Source organism: Polyodon spathula, chromosome 10 (assembly GCF_017654505.1).
Source record: "Polyodon spathula isolate WHYD16114869_AA chromosome 10, ASM1765450v1, whole genome shotgun sequence".
NCBI lineage: Eukaryota > Metazoa > Chordata > Actinopteri > Acipenseriformes > Polyodontidae > Polyodon > Polyodon spathula.
In genome coordinates this window covers 5,728,822-5,747,369 of record NC_054543.1, presented here as the reverse complement: position 1 = coordinate 5,747,369, position 18,548 = coordinate 5,728,822, and the positions used below count along the sequence as shown (strand labels likewise).

The 18,548-nt window shown below is 37.3% G+C and overlaps 1 protein-coding gene across 2 annotated transcripts in view; it reads right to left on the bottom strand.

Annotated features, from left to right (window-relative positions):
- LOC121321741 (disintegrin and metalloproteinase domain-containing protein 12-like) overlaps positions 1 to 18,548 on the bottom strand; it is a 78,865-nt gene that overhangs the window by 45,584 nt on the left and 14,733 nt on the right. For both annotated transcript variants that reach the window (XM_041260859.1, XM_041260860.1), the window contains exon 3: positions 15,826 to 15,899. In XM_041260859.1, the coding sequence (XP_041116793.1) occupies positions 15,826 to 15,899 (74 nt within the window). The remainder of the gene's footprint in view (positions 1 to 15,825; positions 15,900 to 18,548) is intronic.

The window sequence follows — 18,548 nt, the reverse complement described above, 5'->3', positions numbered from 1 at the left end:
AAACACTTCAATATATAACACAGCACAATTTCTGATGAAGGTTCAATAGCTGGTTTGGGGATTTAAATTATTTTTTCGTATAAATTTACAAAAAAGCAACAATTAATAAATAAAAAAGCAGAAGACCTCAAACCTCCTCAAAACATCACTAGGATAAATAGCTGTTAAGGAACTTTTAGATTACTAACTTAAAAATTTAGATCAATTATATACTGCATGTCATTTTTATCCCCATAAATTTAATGAGCTCTGATCTGCAGAGGTATTTACGAATACAAAAAGTGAGAAAATTAAAGCTGAAATTTGTGTGCCTCTCAAGTGAGAATGTAATATTCATAAAAACTGTGTGCTTCCTGCTTGTACTGTACAATGGTTTATTATATTAGAATGCAGAAGGTCAGACAGAGAACAGCTGCTCTGGCTACTAAAATTGCTGAAACATATGTTTAATTTCAGTGGTTCATTTCTGAACAGTGCCCCAGGACATTTTGTCTCTCTGGAATATGGCACACACTCTGTAGAGATTTCATATAATAATGTGTGTACTATTGTAAATCAGCACTATGAATTTCCTCCTCAATGCTAGAGCACCACGGAAGCATACCTTGATTAGTCCTAATTTTTTTCTTTTTTAAAATGTATTGCACTGATTACACAAAAAATATAAAAGCAGCAATTTCTTTATCACATAAAAAATATATACAAACATAATAGGCCCACTTGAACTGCTAGAAGATAAAACTCGAGCAATTTTCTTGGAAAACTACCCAATGGTAATTCAGATTGAACAGTAATATATACAATTTCTACATCATTCACTTTAGTGAGCTGTTACATATTAAATGTCCACTAGATGGCGTTGGTGTACATACTTACCATTAGTTCCAGGTGTAACCCTTTGATTTGGTCATAGCATGAATTATTAAGGAAGGTCATCTACACTCTTAGACTGGAACAAGTGTGCAGCACAGTGGAATAAGGTATTCGATACAGAATGTTAATAAAGTAACTACCTTAAATTTCCTTGTTGCTGAATATTATAGTCTGTCTCATTATACTTTGTCTCAGCATGTTACATGAATGTATTTAGAGACTATATGCCATCACTGTTGGTTAAATCAAAATGTCTCTTGACAAAGGTAATAAAGCAATAATGAATTAGCAGGATATGCTTTAATAGCTTCAGGCACCATGAAACATGCCAGAGAGATTTCACAAATTGGAAAACGGAAATGATAAACACATGTTTTAACATAAACATTTATATATATAAACATTTACTGTCAGATTTGAAATTACATATACAAAAATGCAGACAAATGCATAGATTGTCAAACTGCACCACCACACATACCATATAAACAAACTCACTCAAACAGTTTTATCACAGAATAGTGTATATTTGTCTTTGGAAAACCCTACACAACACTCAGGAGCTTTTCTGGTAATATTGCTGCTATACATTTAGCTTCAGAATAAACACTTTCACTGAAGGGCATTGCTCTAAAGCTCTTACTTTCTGTTGCTATGGATACATTGTACGCTTCCAGGGGAAAATATCCTGTGACAGTGGATAGTGATTATCAAGACCTGATTTAACCTGGAAAGAATATGGAGGCAGAATATCTTTTAAAATAGTACAGTGGCTCTCAAAAGTATTAACCCCCCTTGGACTTTTCCACATTTTATTGTGTTACAACATGGAATCAAAATTGATTTAATTAGGAGTTTTTGCCACTGATCAATACAAAAAAAAGTCCATAATGTCAAAGTGAAAAATAAAATCTACAAATTGTTCTAAATTAATTACAAATACAAAACAGAAAATAATTGATTGCATAAGTATTCACACCCGTGAGTCAAGATTTGGTAGAGGCACCTTTGACAGCAATTACAGACAATTACAGTCTATTTGGATAAGTCTCTACCATCTTTGCACATCTGGACATTGCAATTTTTGACCATTCTTCTTTACAAAATTGCTCAAGCTCTGTCAAGTTGGATGGGGACCTTTGGTGAACAGCAATTTTCAACTCTTTCCACATATTCTCAATTGGATTGAGGTCCGGGCTTTGACTGGGACACTCCAGGAAATTGACCTTTTTGTTTTTAAGCCACTCCAGTGTGGCTTTGGCTGTATGTTTGGGATCATTGTCCTGCTGGAAGATGAATCTTCTTCCAAGTCCCAGGTCTCTTGCAGACTTCAGCAGGTTTTCCTCCAGGATTTCTCTGTACTTTGCTGCATCCATTTTGTTCTCTATCTTCACAAGCTTTCTAGGCTCTGACACGGAGAAGCATCCCCATAGCATAATGCTGCCACCATGCTTCACAGTAGGGACAGTGTTCTCAGGATGATGTGCGGTGTTAGGCTTGCGCCAAACATAGAGCTTAGCATAGAGCTTAGCGTTGAGGCCACTCCACTTAGTCTCAGGGTCTTCCACATGCCTTATGGCAAACTCTAGCTAAGATTTGATGTGAGTTTTTTTCAACAATGGCTTTCTTTTTGCCACCCTCCCATAAAGGCCAATTTTGTGAACCATATTCTCTCCATTTCTTAATGATGGACTTTACTGTGCTCTGGGGGATATTCAGTGCCTTGGAAATGTTCTTATATCCTATCCCTGCTTGGTGCTTTTGAAGAACCTTATTCCGGATTTGCTTTGAATGTTCCTTCGTCTTCATGATGTAGTCTTTGTTAGGAAATGTACTAACCAACTGTGGGACCTCCCAGAGACAGGTGTATTTAACCTGAAATCATGTGAAACACCTTAATTGCACACAGGTGGAGTCCATTCAACTAATTATGTGGCTTCTTAAGACAATTGGTTGCACCAGAGCTTATTTTGGTGTGTCATGGCAAAGGGGGTGAATACTTATGCAATCAATTATTTTCTGTTTTGTATTTGTAATTAATTTAGAACAATTTATAGATTTTATTTTTCACTTTGACATTATGGACTTTTTTTTGTGTTGATCAGTGACAAAAACTCCTAATTAAATCCATTTTGATTCCATGTTGTAACACAATAAAATGTGGAAAAGTCCAAGGGGGTGAATACTTTTGAAAGCCACTGTAGCTTCCACTGGAAATGAGCTATTGACCTTTACCTAATCAGAACAAAGTAAAATTAGGTCCTGTGAATCCTGTCATTGAAATCTCAATTTATGAAAAATATGGTTTTGAAACGAGCCCAAAGTACAGCTGAGTGCAAAGGCAATTAGTTTAAAAACATAATTTGGTAAGAGGAAGATCATTTGGGAAACTGTTTTCCCTTAAACCCACAACTAGGCAGCCTCGCTCCTTGCCCCACCTCAATACAACTATGCTCAGCGTTTTGTAATGTTCCGGGGGTTGATTCCCTGGCTTCACGATACTCCTGCAGCCCCTAAAGCCTTTCCAAAACTACTTCCTTCAGCATGGCCAAATATTATTTTAATCGGCACACCTGATCCTATGAGTATCAGCTGTATCCTGTCACTGACAGCACAGTGGTTAATCCTGAGCTGAAGAGGGGTAGGGAAATGTCTTACAAAGCGCCAAACAGACTCCACTGAGGAAGTGTGCTCAGATGAAGAAACTCAGTTACAACATGACAAGGTTAGGGGTCAGGGGTCGTATCCCCTGTCCCACTGGTTCTTGGGAGTCCATCACCTACAGTTTACTTAAGCTAGCAGTGTCAGCAGAAAACTCAAGAACCTGCTCTGATATGACAGTTTTAAAAAAACCTTTAACACAGTCAATTTCCAATATATCTGGTCTCCATTACTGAGTCACTTCAAACCTACAGTTATTAATGCATGCAGTCATTAACCTACTCAAGACTTTAAATGGAGTAGATGCAGGAATCTTAACAGATTAATTACATTATTATTGTTGGTGGCTTGGAGGACAACTCAGCTATTGTTTATTAAACATAAGGAAGATGCATGCTCTATGTATTTTTTTCTGAAAAGGCAGGGTGTAGACAGAATTTTGTTAAAAACACATTGTCACAGATTCTAGTGTAAAACTAATACTTATGTACAGCATATACAGACTAGACATCCATAGTACAGTACATTCAGAAGTCACAATTACGTGTTTCCTTGTTTTCTTTGTTCTAAAATCCTTTTACGTAACCTATATATCTCTTATACTTTACTTTCGCCTGAAGAACATCACAAGGGGAAACTCTGGAAGACTCTTTTACTTTGAAGCAGTTTTCCTTGGCTAGATAGTGCTTCTGTAAGGTACAGGCACAGATAATCACATGTATACGAAAGTCCCATTGACACATTTCCTGGGCTCGCTAGTGACTGACGTCAAGAGGGGCTGAGGATATCGCTGCTTGTGGAATTCTGGGAACAGGAAGCTTGACCACCGTACTGGAAGTGAACTCCACAGGGGAAGCTGACTCACACTGCAGTCTCAGTGAGCAGTACGCAAGGGCTCCGGTCAGCAGAGCAATGACGTGGCAGTGAGCCTCCCTCTCTGTGGAAACAGTGACAGCCAGGCTGTGAGGAACTGCTGAGGTCAGGGTTCGAACAGTGTCCTTACTGTCAGACTGGCCTCTGAAAGAAACCCAGGGAACATCTTTGCTTTTTCTTTCATTCTCCTGCCCTCGCAGTTTGAACATTTTTTTCCCCCTTTCATATCGGCAGAAGTCTAGCAGAAAATGAATTGTCCTTCTTTAAGGAGCACAAAACAGTATTTTATGTTACACAAGTTCCATTTCAAAATGCTGGGATACCACTGTCTACTCTTCCAATGACAATCCATCTCCAGTGCTAGCTTAGCAGATAAAATAAACCCTCCTTCAATCCATTTGTACAGTTCAAACTGAACAGAAATTTTGGTCTTTGGCAAAGGACATTATTTTCCTTAACTGCGTTCCTGTATAATGCAGGTTTTCCACCACAAACTCAATCTCTAAACTTCCATGAACACAAATTTAATCAGCATAAAAATCTACTTGATTTTACTGTTTGGTCTCATTTCAACCAATTTCTTTAGCCAGCGTGTCGTGTCTAAGCGCTTGCAGGAACTGGCAACACATGTAATATTAATCACTCCGCTACAAACGTTTGTGAGAGGTGACCTACATACATAAGGTTAGAAACCACAGAACAAATCCATTTGGCTTATGCTATGCAAAAATATAAGGAACAGAAATAATTTGTTAAAAAAATCGGATCATATTTATTCTGTAAAGCAGCCAGTAGATGCCAAAAGTCACGGTCCTCATTTTTATTATCCATGGGAGATTGTACAAGCAGTTTTACAGTATGTTCTACAACATACCCAACCCTGAACTGCAGAGATAGGAAAATATGTTGCAACCAGACTGATATTTACAATTTTATTTGGTTTTCAGCAGTACATATTATGACATATAATACTTCTAGCAGCTGTTGGTTCCCCTAGAACTGGTGTTTTCTAAACTCCAAGGTGGATTATGTATAGAGGAGCCAAACAGTCCACAATCCCCACGTCTCATTGTAATATAGCAATGAAGGTTGACTCTGCAAGGAGGGAAGTGAAATAACACATGGTACAGAATCCCAAGGATCTTCTAAAGGAGAGAACTGGTAATAATTGACAATGTGACAGAATAGAAAAAGATGATCTTAACGTATTGTTAAAACTGGTGAAGATGTCCTCTTTACGCACATCTGCTGCTCTGTCTGTGTGGAGCTTGGAAGTCATATAGCGATAACACAAATAATCAGAACCTGAAAACAGAAATGAGACAAACCACATGGTCTGTGCTCTTTTAAGCCAATGAGATGACTACTGTCTGTTATTAAAGTGTCGGGAGTATGTGACAAGTCTCTGTGATACAAGCTCAGATAGCTAAGAAGAAGATTTGACCTTTTAGTTTAATGGGTAATACTAGGTACATGGCTATCGGATTGGTCTCTGTCTCCCTTGTTTGGATAACTCACAGATTTATAATTAAGGGAGGATGTGTCTTGACTCAGGGGTCACTCCTCTATAAAATAAACAGACAGACCCAGCCATTTTTGCTTACTCCGCATCTCAAAGGAGTCAGTGGGTCTTGGGAAGACTGACTTGCATACATTTCAGTGTGCGCACTTAAAGGGTGCTCAATTGATATAGCTGTCCTCCTACTGCTGGTCATTGATGTAATTTATCACAGGAGAATATGTACTGTTATTTATTTATTCTATATCAGGGACTGCCAGTTGGACTCTGTACTACATATCTGATTTATATTTGTGTCATGTTGTTGCAGGGACTCAATGAAATCTCAATGAAAGTGAATGGCAGAAAGATTCTACTTGTCAAATAGCGTATAGTATAATTTGTTAAGTCAACCACCAAAGCAAACAATCACATGGATCCCATGTTTATTCCAAGTGTTGATTTAATCATAAAACACAGTCTTTCTTTCAGCCCAGAATTAGAATTACACGAAAAAGTTTCCTAACCTTGTCTAAAACCAAGGCAGGGTGTCATACAGTATAGTATTGTATACTAAAAACATATGGATGATCCATAATAAACCTTGTTCATAGTGCAGTACAGTAATAAAACTCAATGTGTGTAAGAAGAGGCCTATGCCATATGCTTTGAAGAAAAAAAATCATTCATACTAGAAAGGCAGGCTCACAATGCTGTTGTAGCAAAGAGGCTGGTAATAAGTTAAAGTTTCCATCTTTTCAATGACGACAAGAATACATCATTGCGAATGTGTGTCCTGGCAACGGCATGCTCTCTCAGAAACCCGTAGTAATTGAAAATCAGCGCCGTCCACTGAGATCTACTTAAGATTAGATGCTATTATTGACAGTAAGTAACAAGAATTGTTGGACTGATTATCATTTATTATTATTCTGTTTGCTTTCACATGAAAAACACAAGACTCAATGTGAAATATATGACACCTAGCTTTTAAAATTGTACTTTTAATTTGTATTTTCTTATTTTTTGCATTGGACACCTCAAGCATAATAATTATTTTGGGGAAAATAATTCAAGTTTTGTATGCCAAATTATGTGGAGGTAATTTATTTTTCTTCTAATTCGTGACTTATTCCCTAGCTGGGATGTGTTGTGAATAGAATTGATTCCGAACGAGTGACAACTGTTCCTAATATACCAAAGTACTGGATACACGTCGCTCGAAATAACTATTGATTCCTTGTTTTGTTCTAAGAGGAAATACACCTAACTATGGGAAGTCACATCCTGACTTTTAAGCAGCACAGCTAGGGAACAGAAAAAACGAGCTGCTTGTATCGATTCTCATTGTTTACAGAACAAGTTGGAAGGAAGTGAAAATAAAAAACAAGAGCAGGCAAGCTGACACGTAAGCAATATCTGAGTTTGTTATCCAAGACAGCTATAGTATTCTTCACCAACTTCCAATATCTCCAAGGGAGCCTTATTGGATCAGAAACAAACTGTCTCTTGCATACCATCATTTAAAAAAAAATAAATAAATCAGGAATTTTCCAAGCAATGATATTTTATAGATGTTTTGGGAGGAGTTGTTTTAATGGGGTGTTTGTATCCAGACAGTTGGCTGGTGAATGTATTTTAAATAAACCACAGCTTTGTGTTTTTATGTCAGAAGATCTTCTCAATGATGCTTTTGTCAAAGCCCCTATTCTGGTCATAGCCTATTACTAATTTAAACCAAGATTCATAGCCCAGAGACATTGACAACAACAAATCTGGCACTTCCTTTGCTCTTACAAGCAAGCATTACCATATGTTTTTAATGAAAGCTTTTACAGGGTAGGAATGCATGTGTGAAACGTATACTGCTAGTCACATTGAGAAGCTTATGGTTACTTAAGAAAACATCTTTAGATTATTCCCTTCCACTCAATTCCCTGTTTCTCTTGAAGTTTAGAACCCCTTCCATATTGCTCTAAACACAACAAAACAAAAATGTTTATATCAGTGACAGGAAGGACAAAATTAGCCAGTTTTATTGTGTCCAAGAAAAACTGGCAGACACCTGTGACAACATCAAGAAGAGAGTTATAAACAACAAACAACATTGAGCCTTACTGGTGGTTGCTAAGTAACCCTTGCACGCTTGACACTGAAGTCCAAAAAAGCTGCCTTCCAACTGGCTCATGCAACCCTTGGTTACCTTTCAACATACACATACATTTTTTATTTTCTTTTTCCTTGTTTAGTTTTCAAAACATAATTTTGGTTCTTACAAAAGTGTTGTATTGAGGAACCATCCTCTGAAGTGGTGAAGAAATAGTTTGGTTTCAATGCAAAAAAATGGTTTTGAGAGGGCAAAAGGAGACTTTCAAACTCATTTAGCCAAATTGAATTGAACACAAGCCTCCTGAGGTGAAAGACCATTACATTAAAATGATTATTTTCTGGCAGCGTCGGACACAAACCTTATTTTTCTCACAAAGTAGTTCCTGCAGGATTCAACATTCTATCACAGACCTTGAGAATTATCTGATCTTCTTCAGTCATGAAAGGCCAAGCAGAAGGCAATATTTCAGCACTCACACCAGGATTTCCTGCACAGATAATCCATTGAGGCTAGATATGCGGGTAGGTTTATTGGCAAGAAGGATTTTTCTTAGCTGTGGCATAAGTAAAACAATTGTTTAGCCTCTGCACAAAGAACCCAAAGGGACCTCACAAATAGTTATTTAAATTGGGAAGTTTGAAACATTCATGTATCATTCATTAGAATAAAAAATTAAATGCATACTTGAGTATCTAGCTGTTTGGGTATGTTCCTAGGAACAAATTATTCTATATTATTTTTCAGTCCTGTATTAACAAGATTCAGCCACTGGACAAACTCTTACTTTACAAATGTAAAACAGATTTACTTTATTCTTTCATTACAATAAAAAGTAAACAAGTAGGTTATCTTAAAGTGATTCACATGATTTCAAGATAAATTCAGCAGTTCCTGTAGGTCCCCTCTGCTGGGTTGTGTATTTCAAAGCAAAGACTCAACCATGAGCACCAAAGAGCTTTCAAAAGAACTCTGGGACAAAGTTGTTGAAAGGTACAGATCAGGGGATGGGTATAAAAAAAATATCTGGTTAAGATGATTATTAAGAAGTGGAAGGTGTATGTGAAATCATGTGAATCACTACAATTTAACATAGGTGGAGGCCACTTAACTTGGTGTGTGATTTTGAAGGTGATTGGTTACATCTGAGCTAATTTAGGATTGCTGTTACAAGGGGGGTTGACACTTATCCAACCAAGCTATTTCAGTCTTTATTTTTAATTTAAAAAAAACTGAAAAAAAATTAAAAAAATGTCACCACCAAGCTAGATCAGGCCGTCCCTCCAAACTGCATGACCAAGCAAAAAGGTGACTGATCAGAGAGGCTACCGAGAGGCCAATGGCAATTTTGCAAGAGCTACAGGTTTTTATGGCCAAGACTGGTCAAAGTGTGCATGTGACAACAATATCCCAAGCACTCCACCAATCTGGCCTGTATGGTAGGGTGGCAAGAAGGAAGCCATTGCTCAAGAAAGCCCACCTTGAATCCCATTTGAAGTATGCAAAAAAAAACACTCAGGAGATTCTGTAGCCATCTGGCAAAAGGTTTTGTGGTCTGATGAAACTAAAATGGAACTTTTTGGACTAAATGCAAAGCATTATCTTTGGCGCAAATCCAACACAGCACATCACCCAAAGAACACCATCCCTGCTGTGAAGCATGGTGGTGGCGGCATCATGTTATGGGATGATTTTCATCGGCAGGGACTGGGGCACTTGTCAGGATAGAAGGGAAAATGAATGGAGCAAAGTACAGAGAAGTCCTTGAGGAAAACCTGCTGCTCTGTGCAAGAAAGCTGAAACTGGGATGGAAATTCACCTTTCAGCATGAAAATGACCCAAAGCACACAGCCAAAGCGACAATGGGGTGGCTAAGGAACTAAAAAGGTAAATGTCCTTGAGTGGCCCAGTCAGAGCCCTAAATCCAACCAAAAATTTGTGGCATGACTTGAAGATTGCTGTCCATCAACGCTCCCCAAGGAACTTGACAGAGCTTGAACAGTTTGGTAAAGAAGAATGGTCAAATATTGCCAAATCTAGGTGTGCAAATTTGGTAGAGACCTATCCCAAAAGACTCACAGCTGTAATTGCTGTCAAAGGTCCTTCCACCAAGTATTAACTCAGGGGTGTGGAAACTTATCCAATTATGATCTTACAGTTTTGTATTTTTAATATATAATTTTTTTTCTAAATAATTTTTTTTCCCCCTTAACAGTGCGGAGTATCTTGAGTAGAAAAAAAATCCTCATTTAAATGCATGAAACTCTGAGGCACTCACACAACAAAATGTGAAAAAAGTTCAAGGGGGTGTAGACTTTCTATATGCACTGTAGGTGTCACCAGAGTGAAAGTGAAAATGAATTCTGAAACACAAACAATCTTGTCACAAGGTTGCTATGCTAACCAGGCTTTTGTCAGGAAATGTACCCAATAGCACTTATTCTAGGCTCAGCTTGCATAGGAGAGACAAGTGCAATTCAAACTGTGCGCGGCGTTTACTTCACTAAAGCTTTTAAAAGGCTTTACATAAAATAGTTTGCCTTGAAAGAAACCCATCCAACTTCTGGCACAGGAAATGTTATTTTGCAAGCCCCTTTCACGGTTTTTAAAACATTTGTTCATGTTTTTACAACTGGCCTTCATTAGTGATACCGGCATCCAAGCCAAAAACCTCTTCTCCAGTGTGACTCATTAGCAGAAGTCATTTATTTCATTATAATCGGCACGGGTTCTCACATTTCTCTCTCCAAGAGTCAAAACAGGCTTATTTTTTGGGATGCTATTAAACCCAAAGCTTAAGATAATGTATAAGAAAAAGCGTTCAGCCTACTGTTCATCTTTTTCAAATATTAAAGATAATTACAAAAGTGTGTAAATGGTTTTACAACAAATGTACCTGCTGCTAAACAACATAGAGGGCTATCCATTTTAATTTAATTTTAATTGGGATTATTTAAAAAGAAAAAAAATTCTAATTGCACAACTGCTGAGGAAATGGCTACTGGTTCAGTCCTTTGCTGGTTGCGCATCAAGAATATGTCTTCATTTAAAGTCCAACATTATTAGATTATAAACTTCAAAGACAAAAATAATCAAATCTTTAGTAATACTAAAAACAAAAACAATATAACAATGAAGAAGAATGTTCATCTAAGCCTAGCTTCAAATATTAATTATAATAAATTATACCCAAGTCCATTTAGTTTCAGTTTTTACTGATTTTTAATGAAAACAAAAAAAAAAATCCCAGGATTTACAAAAGCTTTTAAATATGTAAAATACCAAGAAAGGGCCTTATTCTAATGATTTAAACAACGATGATCACAAACCACATTGTATAATGGATCCAAAATTCATTAAGGTAAAAAGAAGAGGAAAAATACTACAATATACCAACGACTATGATCATGTTCTGGACTTTTATTCTTCTGTTTTTTGCAAGTGTCAATGCACCTACCCAGTAAACAAACATGAGTGTAATGTGATTACTGGAGTTCCATTAGAATTAGCCATTCGCAAACTTCATTATGGTTCGTTTCATTAATGTGCAGGCACAAAGGAGCATGCACGCCACACAGTTACAGCAGGTACTGAACATCAGTCAAACCAATTAGAGAATATGTGTCATGAAAATTGGACTTTAATGATATTATGGCAAAACCTGGTAGTGATGTTTAAAAATCATTTGAAGCACTTCTCATTATTTCTCTTTCTCCATTACTGCAGTTGTAATGCAATGAACTGCAGCATGCAGTGCTTTAGACACAGTAGGGTTTTAATGCAGCCCATCTGAAGAAGAATTTGAGGGGGTCGAGAAAATGTGTAAGGGTAGAAATCCCACTGAATTCCCTGTGACCTCAGTGTTCTAATTTCCAAATGATTCTGATTAATAATAGCTTAATTGAAAAATAAAAGCAGACCAGAAAACACACAAAAATGACTTATTACAGGATGTATCTATGTATCTTTCTCATTGTTTAGTTTTCTTTACATCTATAATTTTAAAACATTTGCGGCAATTAATTCTGGCAGAAAACAGCAGCCACAATTAAGTGACGAGAGTATTAATTTCAATAAGAATAATAATGATGTATGCAGTTACATTTTTAAAATGGATTATTAGTTGGAAAGATTGTACACAAGCAGGGCAGTGTTGCAGTGAGATGATTTAAGCCCAGTCAGCACAAAGCACATAATATCCCAATGCCTGAAAAGCCACATTGACCTACTGCTGTATATCTGAATGATTTGCACATAAAAATTGTAAGTGGCCATAGCAGTCGGATTCTGCTTTCATACCGAACTGTATCCTCCAAGACATCGTGCTCTTTCCTTACAGAAAAAACTTTGTCTGTTTTGACTACTTCAGACCAGTATTTGGTTGGCTTATTAATAAAGTTTGTGAGCTATTGTCTTTGGCCCACACAAGTCTTTTTTTTCCCTTTAATTCAGGACAAGAGTGGTGTCATCCTTATGCAAATCAAGAGAAGTGATGTGCAAAGGGGAATACAGTGGAAGAGACATGAGACATAAGGAGAGCAGCACTGTGAGGCTGCTCCAGCATAGCCAAGTGTCTCCTTGTGTGTGGGCGGGTTGGTTGGTATAAAATTTCCTATAGGATTCTTTCACCAGGGTTATATATTTTAATATAGAATTACATATTTATATTTATTATCCATACAAGGTACACGGTATTTGAGACCGTTTAGGTTTTAATGAATATAAAATGTCTCAGAGACCTACAACGTTAATTAATGTTACTAAATTATACTGTATTGATCAATAAGTTATAAACTTTCCTAAAACCTTGTTTTAAATGTCAGTTTTTTTTATACCGTATATATATATATATATATATATATATATATATATATATATATATATATATGCATGAATATAACAACATGATTCCCAGTACAAACTATTCTTGAATTAGCTGTCTTCTGTCTTTCTTGGCTGTCTTGACAGCTTGTCTGTCAAAAGTGACAAGAAGTGACAGGGAGCGAACACTAAAAGGAGCCGTGGGAATTAATTTAATTTTTTGGCTATGAATGCTGATGCTTACTGTTATGCTGGAAGCCAATTATGACATTAAAATGTTTAGGTACAATTGCAGATTTCTGCAGTTCACCATTGTAAACTAAACGGTACTAAACGAAGTAAATAAACAAGAGGTGGACTGTAATACGTGGATGTTATGCTTACAAAAGACATAAAACACTGCTTTGTGTACCACAGCATACATGTATCAGCATTATACCATACAGAACTATAAAGGAAAGTGTTAAAATATATGTAATCTGATATATTGCATGCCCCATTCTGTTTTTATTAAAGAACACATTAACAGCAAACACTGTGGGAATGCTGATTCAGTTACTGAACACCAGTCACAAGGACTATGATTTCCCAGTGTTATGTCCATATGGCCAGTCTTCAGGGAGAATTTGTCATGTGTTTAGTGATGTCATTGCCAAAGTCATATGTGATGTCAAGTGTGATGGGAAACACACACATAAGCGTGGCTACCTTGAAATTTCCTAACATTTTGGGCTTTCGCAACCATTTTGCCATTGAATTTCCACTGTTATGCAGAAGTCACATTAATTGCAATATCATATCATTTTAATAAACGAATAAACAATATGGTGGATAATTAATTCCGTCTTTGAATTTTTAAATGCTGCTATATAAATCTGGTGATACGCAGTTATAATACAACAAATATAATAGATATTAATATAGAAATAATATACAAATAAAATAAATAATATACACAAATAACACATTCACATGATGTCTGTAAGTGCAATATCATATCATTTTAATAAACTAATAAACAGTAAGAGGGATAATGATTTCCGTGTTTGAATTTTTAAATGGCGCTATATAAATCTGGTGTAAAATCGACTTTAAACATACTTTTGTTCAAACCTTAGCAATGTCTGAGACCGCACAGACATAATATAATTCAGCTTGATTTTCATAAATTACACAGGGAGGTGTGAAGGTTTAAAATATGAAGTACGAACAAAAAGGCACTAATTTGTTTTGAATCCCTAGCTTCTAATTGGCTACTGAGCAGCAATGATGTCACCAACTTAGTATCAACTGGTCTTAGTGATAAACTAATAAAGTATTATCTTAAGTATGTGTGGTTCGACTGAAATAAAAGACTAAACTAACTAGTAACAACTAAAGGGTTATTAGAGGTTTTACGTTCTAAGTTAGGAATGAACTTACGCATAACTGGTGCAACCCAGCCCTGGACTCTAGCGGGGTTGCTGAATCCTCTATTGTTTGCCAGGAAAATAATCAGGAAAAAGTACAGGTGTACTAAATAATGCCTTTGTTGCTGTTAACATCTTGCCAGCATTTTCTCCTTTCCTCTTGTCAAATTTTTCAAATCAGTCCCCCTTTCAACCACCAACTGAGAATCTCTGCACCTCATCCTCTTCACAATGGCGTGTGAATAACTGCTCTGAATATGGCTTGTAGTTTAATCAGAACTAGAGGCCGACTCTGGGCTAGGCCCGGGACACCTTCGTCTACACCTGCTGTGCTGAAGGAAGTTGTGTTGATGACTCATTAGGGGGGACTCTAAACTGTGAGGGCAAAAAGTCAGCCTTTGTCCCAGCATGAGGATAGGGGGCAATGGTAAGCTGTTAAACTGTGCCCTGTCTACTTTGTTGATATAATGTCTTGTTGGTAACCCTGCTGATCTGACTGCATTCCAGTATAGGTAATAAAAATCTGCCCAGTGTGGGAAACTGTATTCTAAATGGGGACATTCCCTTATGTTTCTTTGCATATTATCCTTATTAATCAAACAATCACATATACAGTATATTATTACAATGTGTTGGGCTGTTCTGTGTTCTTATTATGATATCAGGGTTGGTATATACTTCAGGTCTTTGTATATCTAGTGTATATTGATGTACTTGTATTTAAAGAAAAACAAACAATATCTGACCATAATAATCAGGGTGTCCTAAATTAGAAAAACATCTGGAATGCTTTCTAAACAGATTTCCAGCTGCTGAAATGGAGTCCTAGCAGAATGAAGTAGAGTTCTGCTAGAGTTGTTTTCATTGGTCTTGTTCAGCTCACAGGAGAGAAAGACACCTACCAGTGATCATTTGTATAGTTTTTTCCAGCTGGACAATGCTAAACAGAGATCATCGGGGATCTCGCACTGACAAGGTGTAATAATAAGCATGAAAGTGAAATGAAATGACCTTTCAGACTGCAGGAGATTCACTTCGGTGTGTTTGTTTTCATTAAGAGCCTTGGTTATGGAATGAAAGCCCAATTAATTTTTTAACATAGCGTGTTGTCAAAAGCTGTTAATGATTCTTGCCCATTATTACTAAAAATAATGAGCTGCTATTATTTGATGTACATGCATGAGTGTGCCACTAATGTTTTCCGAATAACGTTTCCAGACCATGGTTAGAAAGTCTTCAACCGTTTAATGGGATGCATCAGTTAAATGTTCAAAACGTGTTTTTTTTTCCATTAGCAAACCTCTTAATGAAGATAGACACCATGCAGAATAGCCTATCTGCTAATCTATACAGCAGATTTAGTCAGGACTTGTACTCACCATTTACGTCTCTGTGACTAAACTAAAAGGCAAGTAGTGTTGCATATATATGGGATAAATTAAAGTTTATCCCTATTGTATTTGTATGGTTGGCTAAATCCTGAGCCATAGCCCCGGGCTCCACACATGTCACCAATTTGTAATCCAGAAATGCCTGCATCCAAAATTTTGTCTGTGCAATGGAAACGAATTAGAAACACTTACTTGTTTTTCTCTAGAGCCAGGACCAGCTGTTCACCTTCAGCTTCAATCAATAACTTCACAACTGCAGGATAGCTCTGAAATAAAATCAAACCGAGAAACCTGATTTTCCAAAACCTGTGCCTTGAAATAAATATTGAAGCCAAATATCAAAAGAGTACGGATGTAATTTCAGCTAGCGGTAAGCAAAGCCACTTCAACTGTATACCGAACAAAGGGTTCAAACACAATGACTGCTGCAGTTCAGGGCAGTCGAGGAAGGGACAGGGTTAAAGGTGCAGTATCACACATGTTTTGTTTTTTTTTCCCCCAATTTGGAATTGCCATTGTATTTTTTATTAATCCTGGTTCACCGATACAACCCCCCAGCGACTTGGGGAACGGCGGCTGACACACGCGTCCTCCGAAACGTGTCCTTGCATAGACCTACAGTGTCGGAGGACAACACAGATCTGAATGGCTCCACAGCAGACCCGCAGGCACCCTATCACAGGTGCGTGGGGTCACAGGTGCGTGGTGAACCATAGATTGCCCTGCCGACCTAAGCCCTCCCTATCCGGGTGGCACTCTGCCAATTGTGTGCCGCCCCCTGAGAACTCCCAGTCACGGTCGGCAATGACATGGCTCCAGGCTATAGGGCGCATCCTGCTCTCCACATAGAGCACCTTTACTGGATGTGCGCCTCAGGAGCCCCCTACACATGGGTATTAAACCTGAACATTTCAGAGCAGTACAATTTGATATGAAGGAAACAAAACACCACATGTAAAGAAGTGGCATAAAGACTTGTCTTAGGAAGGTGTCAGGGAGAAGGGATCTTCAAAATTAAAAATTGAGCACATTCAGTACATTGGGAGGGCCCTCCTAGTATAGTACATTAGATCCACTACATTAATCAACAGGTTAAATATTGCTAAGAGGCAGGATGAATTGCAGGTTAAGACTTGTACATTTGTATAAAATATTATCACACTATGTCCAAATACAACCCAGAAGGTCTACAGAAGTCTAGAAGTCCATGATAAAAGTTCAGAAGATTTGTGAAAATTCTAGTCAGTTCTTGTATTCACTGTGCAGAGGGTGACAGACAAACATGAACAAGGATCTTAACCAAGGTCTGGCAGCCTGATATGATGCCAAACATGAATGTAACGCTCAATCATTAGCAGCAATGGCTTGTGATAACACTCTGCAGTAAACGAGCACTCTAGTAAAAGGAAGGCATGTAGTGAAACTCCTTGATTTCCTATTGCAGTTGCAGCCTGAGATCCAGTTTCACTCAATATGGTTCCAGCACTGTTACGGCTTTGTGGGAAGCCAGGACAAGGTGTCATATCATATTACTAGAATAATCAGTTCAATACAGATGTTACTTTGGGGGGGGGGCAGGGGGGTTTACCAATGGAAAATAAATTAATAAATGTAAAATTCTTTTGTTCACTTTACAATTTTTATTTTAAGTTTGCTAAAAAGGTCCTGGACTGCTAAAATGGGGCCCTGTGTATCAGCAAGTAAATTATGTTTTTTTTTTTTTTTTTTTTTTAATATGGTGTAAAAATGATGATCATCACGATGTTATAATTTTGTATGATCACTTAGGAATCCTCTTTCACCTCCCTTGAGTTATGTAGCTATTAACAGGTTGGCTGTATAAAAATCGTACACTTGATTATATATACCCATCTTCCTGAAGTCCATGTATGTTTGGGTAGCATCTCTTTGTGTGTACCCAACTTGCCTTGTCAACAGGGGACCGGCCTCAATGCTATTAGCTGATCCCAGAGGAAGCGGCTGCAACATCTAGAAATTGGCTGATGTCACACCGGAGGGTTCTGGAAATGTGGTCAATTTGATTTATGTCCGAGTCTATTTTTAGTGCACAAGTAGACAAAGACAATCCATTTATTCTAGTCTGCATAAAAACTGTCCTCCAAGTATAAATCTATGTAAGTGGCTTATGTGGATACAACCATTACTGTTTTGTTTACATATGCATTGAAAAATACAAGATTTAATATTCAGTCCAAGGCTGTTGCTGGTTTCCTTAACATCTTGTACATTCTTATGAATATTACTTGCACTTAAGTCATAACAAATTACTTCAAATGAGTTTAATCTCTTATAAACATGTTTATAAACATTGTTATGTTGAAAAGTGCTTTGAGAAATTAGAATAAACTGCTAAACCCTCCATTATACAATTGAAAAACAAAAATCTGGATTTAATTCATCAAAACATCTAGAAATGAAGTGTGGGTGGAAGCATACAGTAAGCGATACACACAGAGAGCTGTACCTGCACTGCTAGTTTTAACAATATTGTGATTTTGTATTTTACGAAAAGATTATTTGGGCTTATCAGGGGTGCAAATTTGGTGCTATGGCGTTAGATTCTATAGGCAGGGTACCTCACGGAGCACCAGCAACATTTTGAATGGATTATTATTATTTTTTTTATTCCTTAGCATCCATAAATAATGATAGTTTCTCATTGGGTCTGGACTACTTACATTACATGACACAAAACACCAAAACCTAATTGAAGAGCTTAGGGAGAGGGGCTTAATTTGGGTGGAGTTTGATAATTTAGCACCATAAGCTCTCTGGTACTAAACTTCCATAACAGTCTAACACCAATTTTCTAAACGATTTGCACCCCTGCTTATAGAGACTGAGGAAGGGTTCTAAAAAAAATCCTACTGGGATACGAACCAACTTTAAAACAG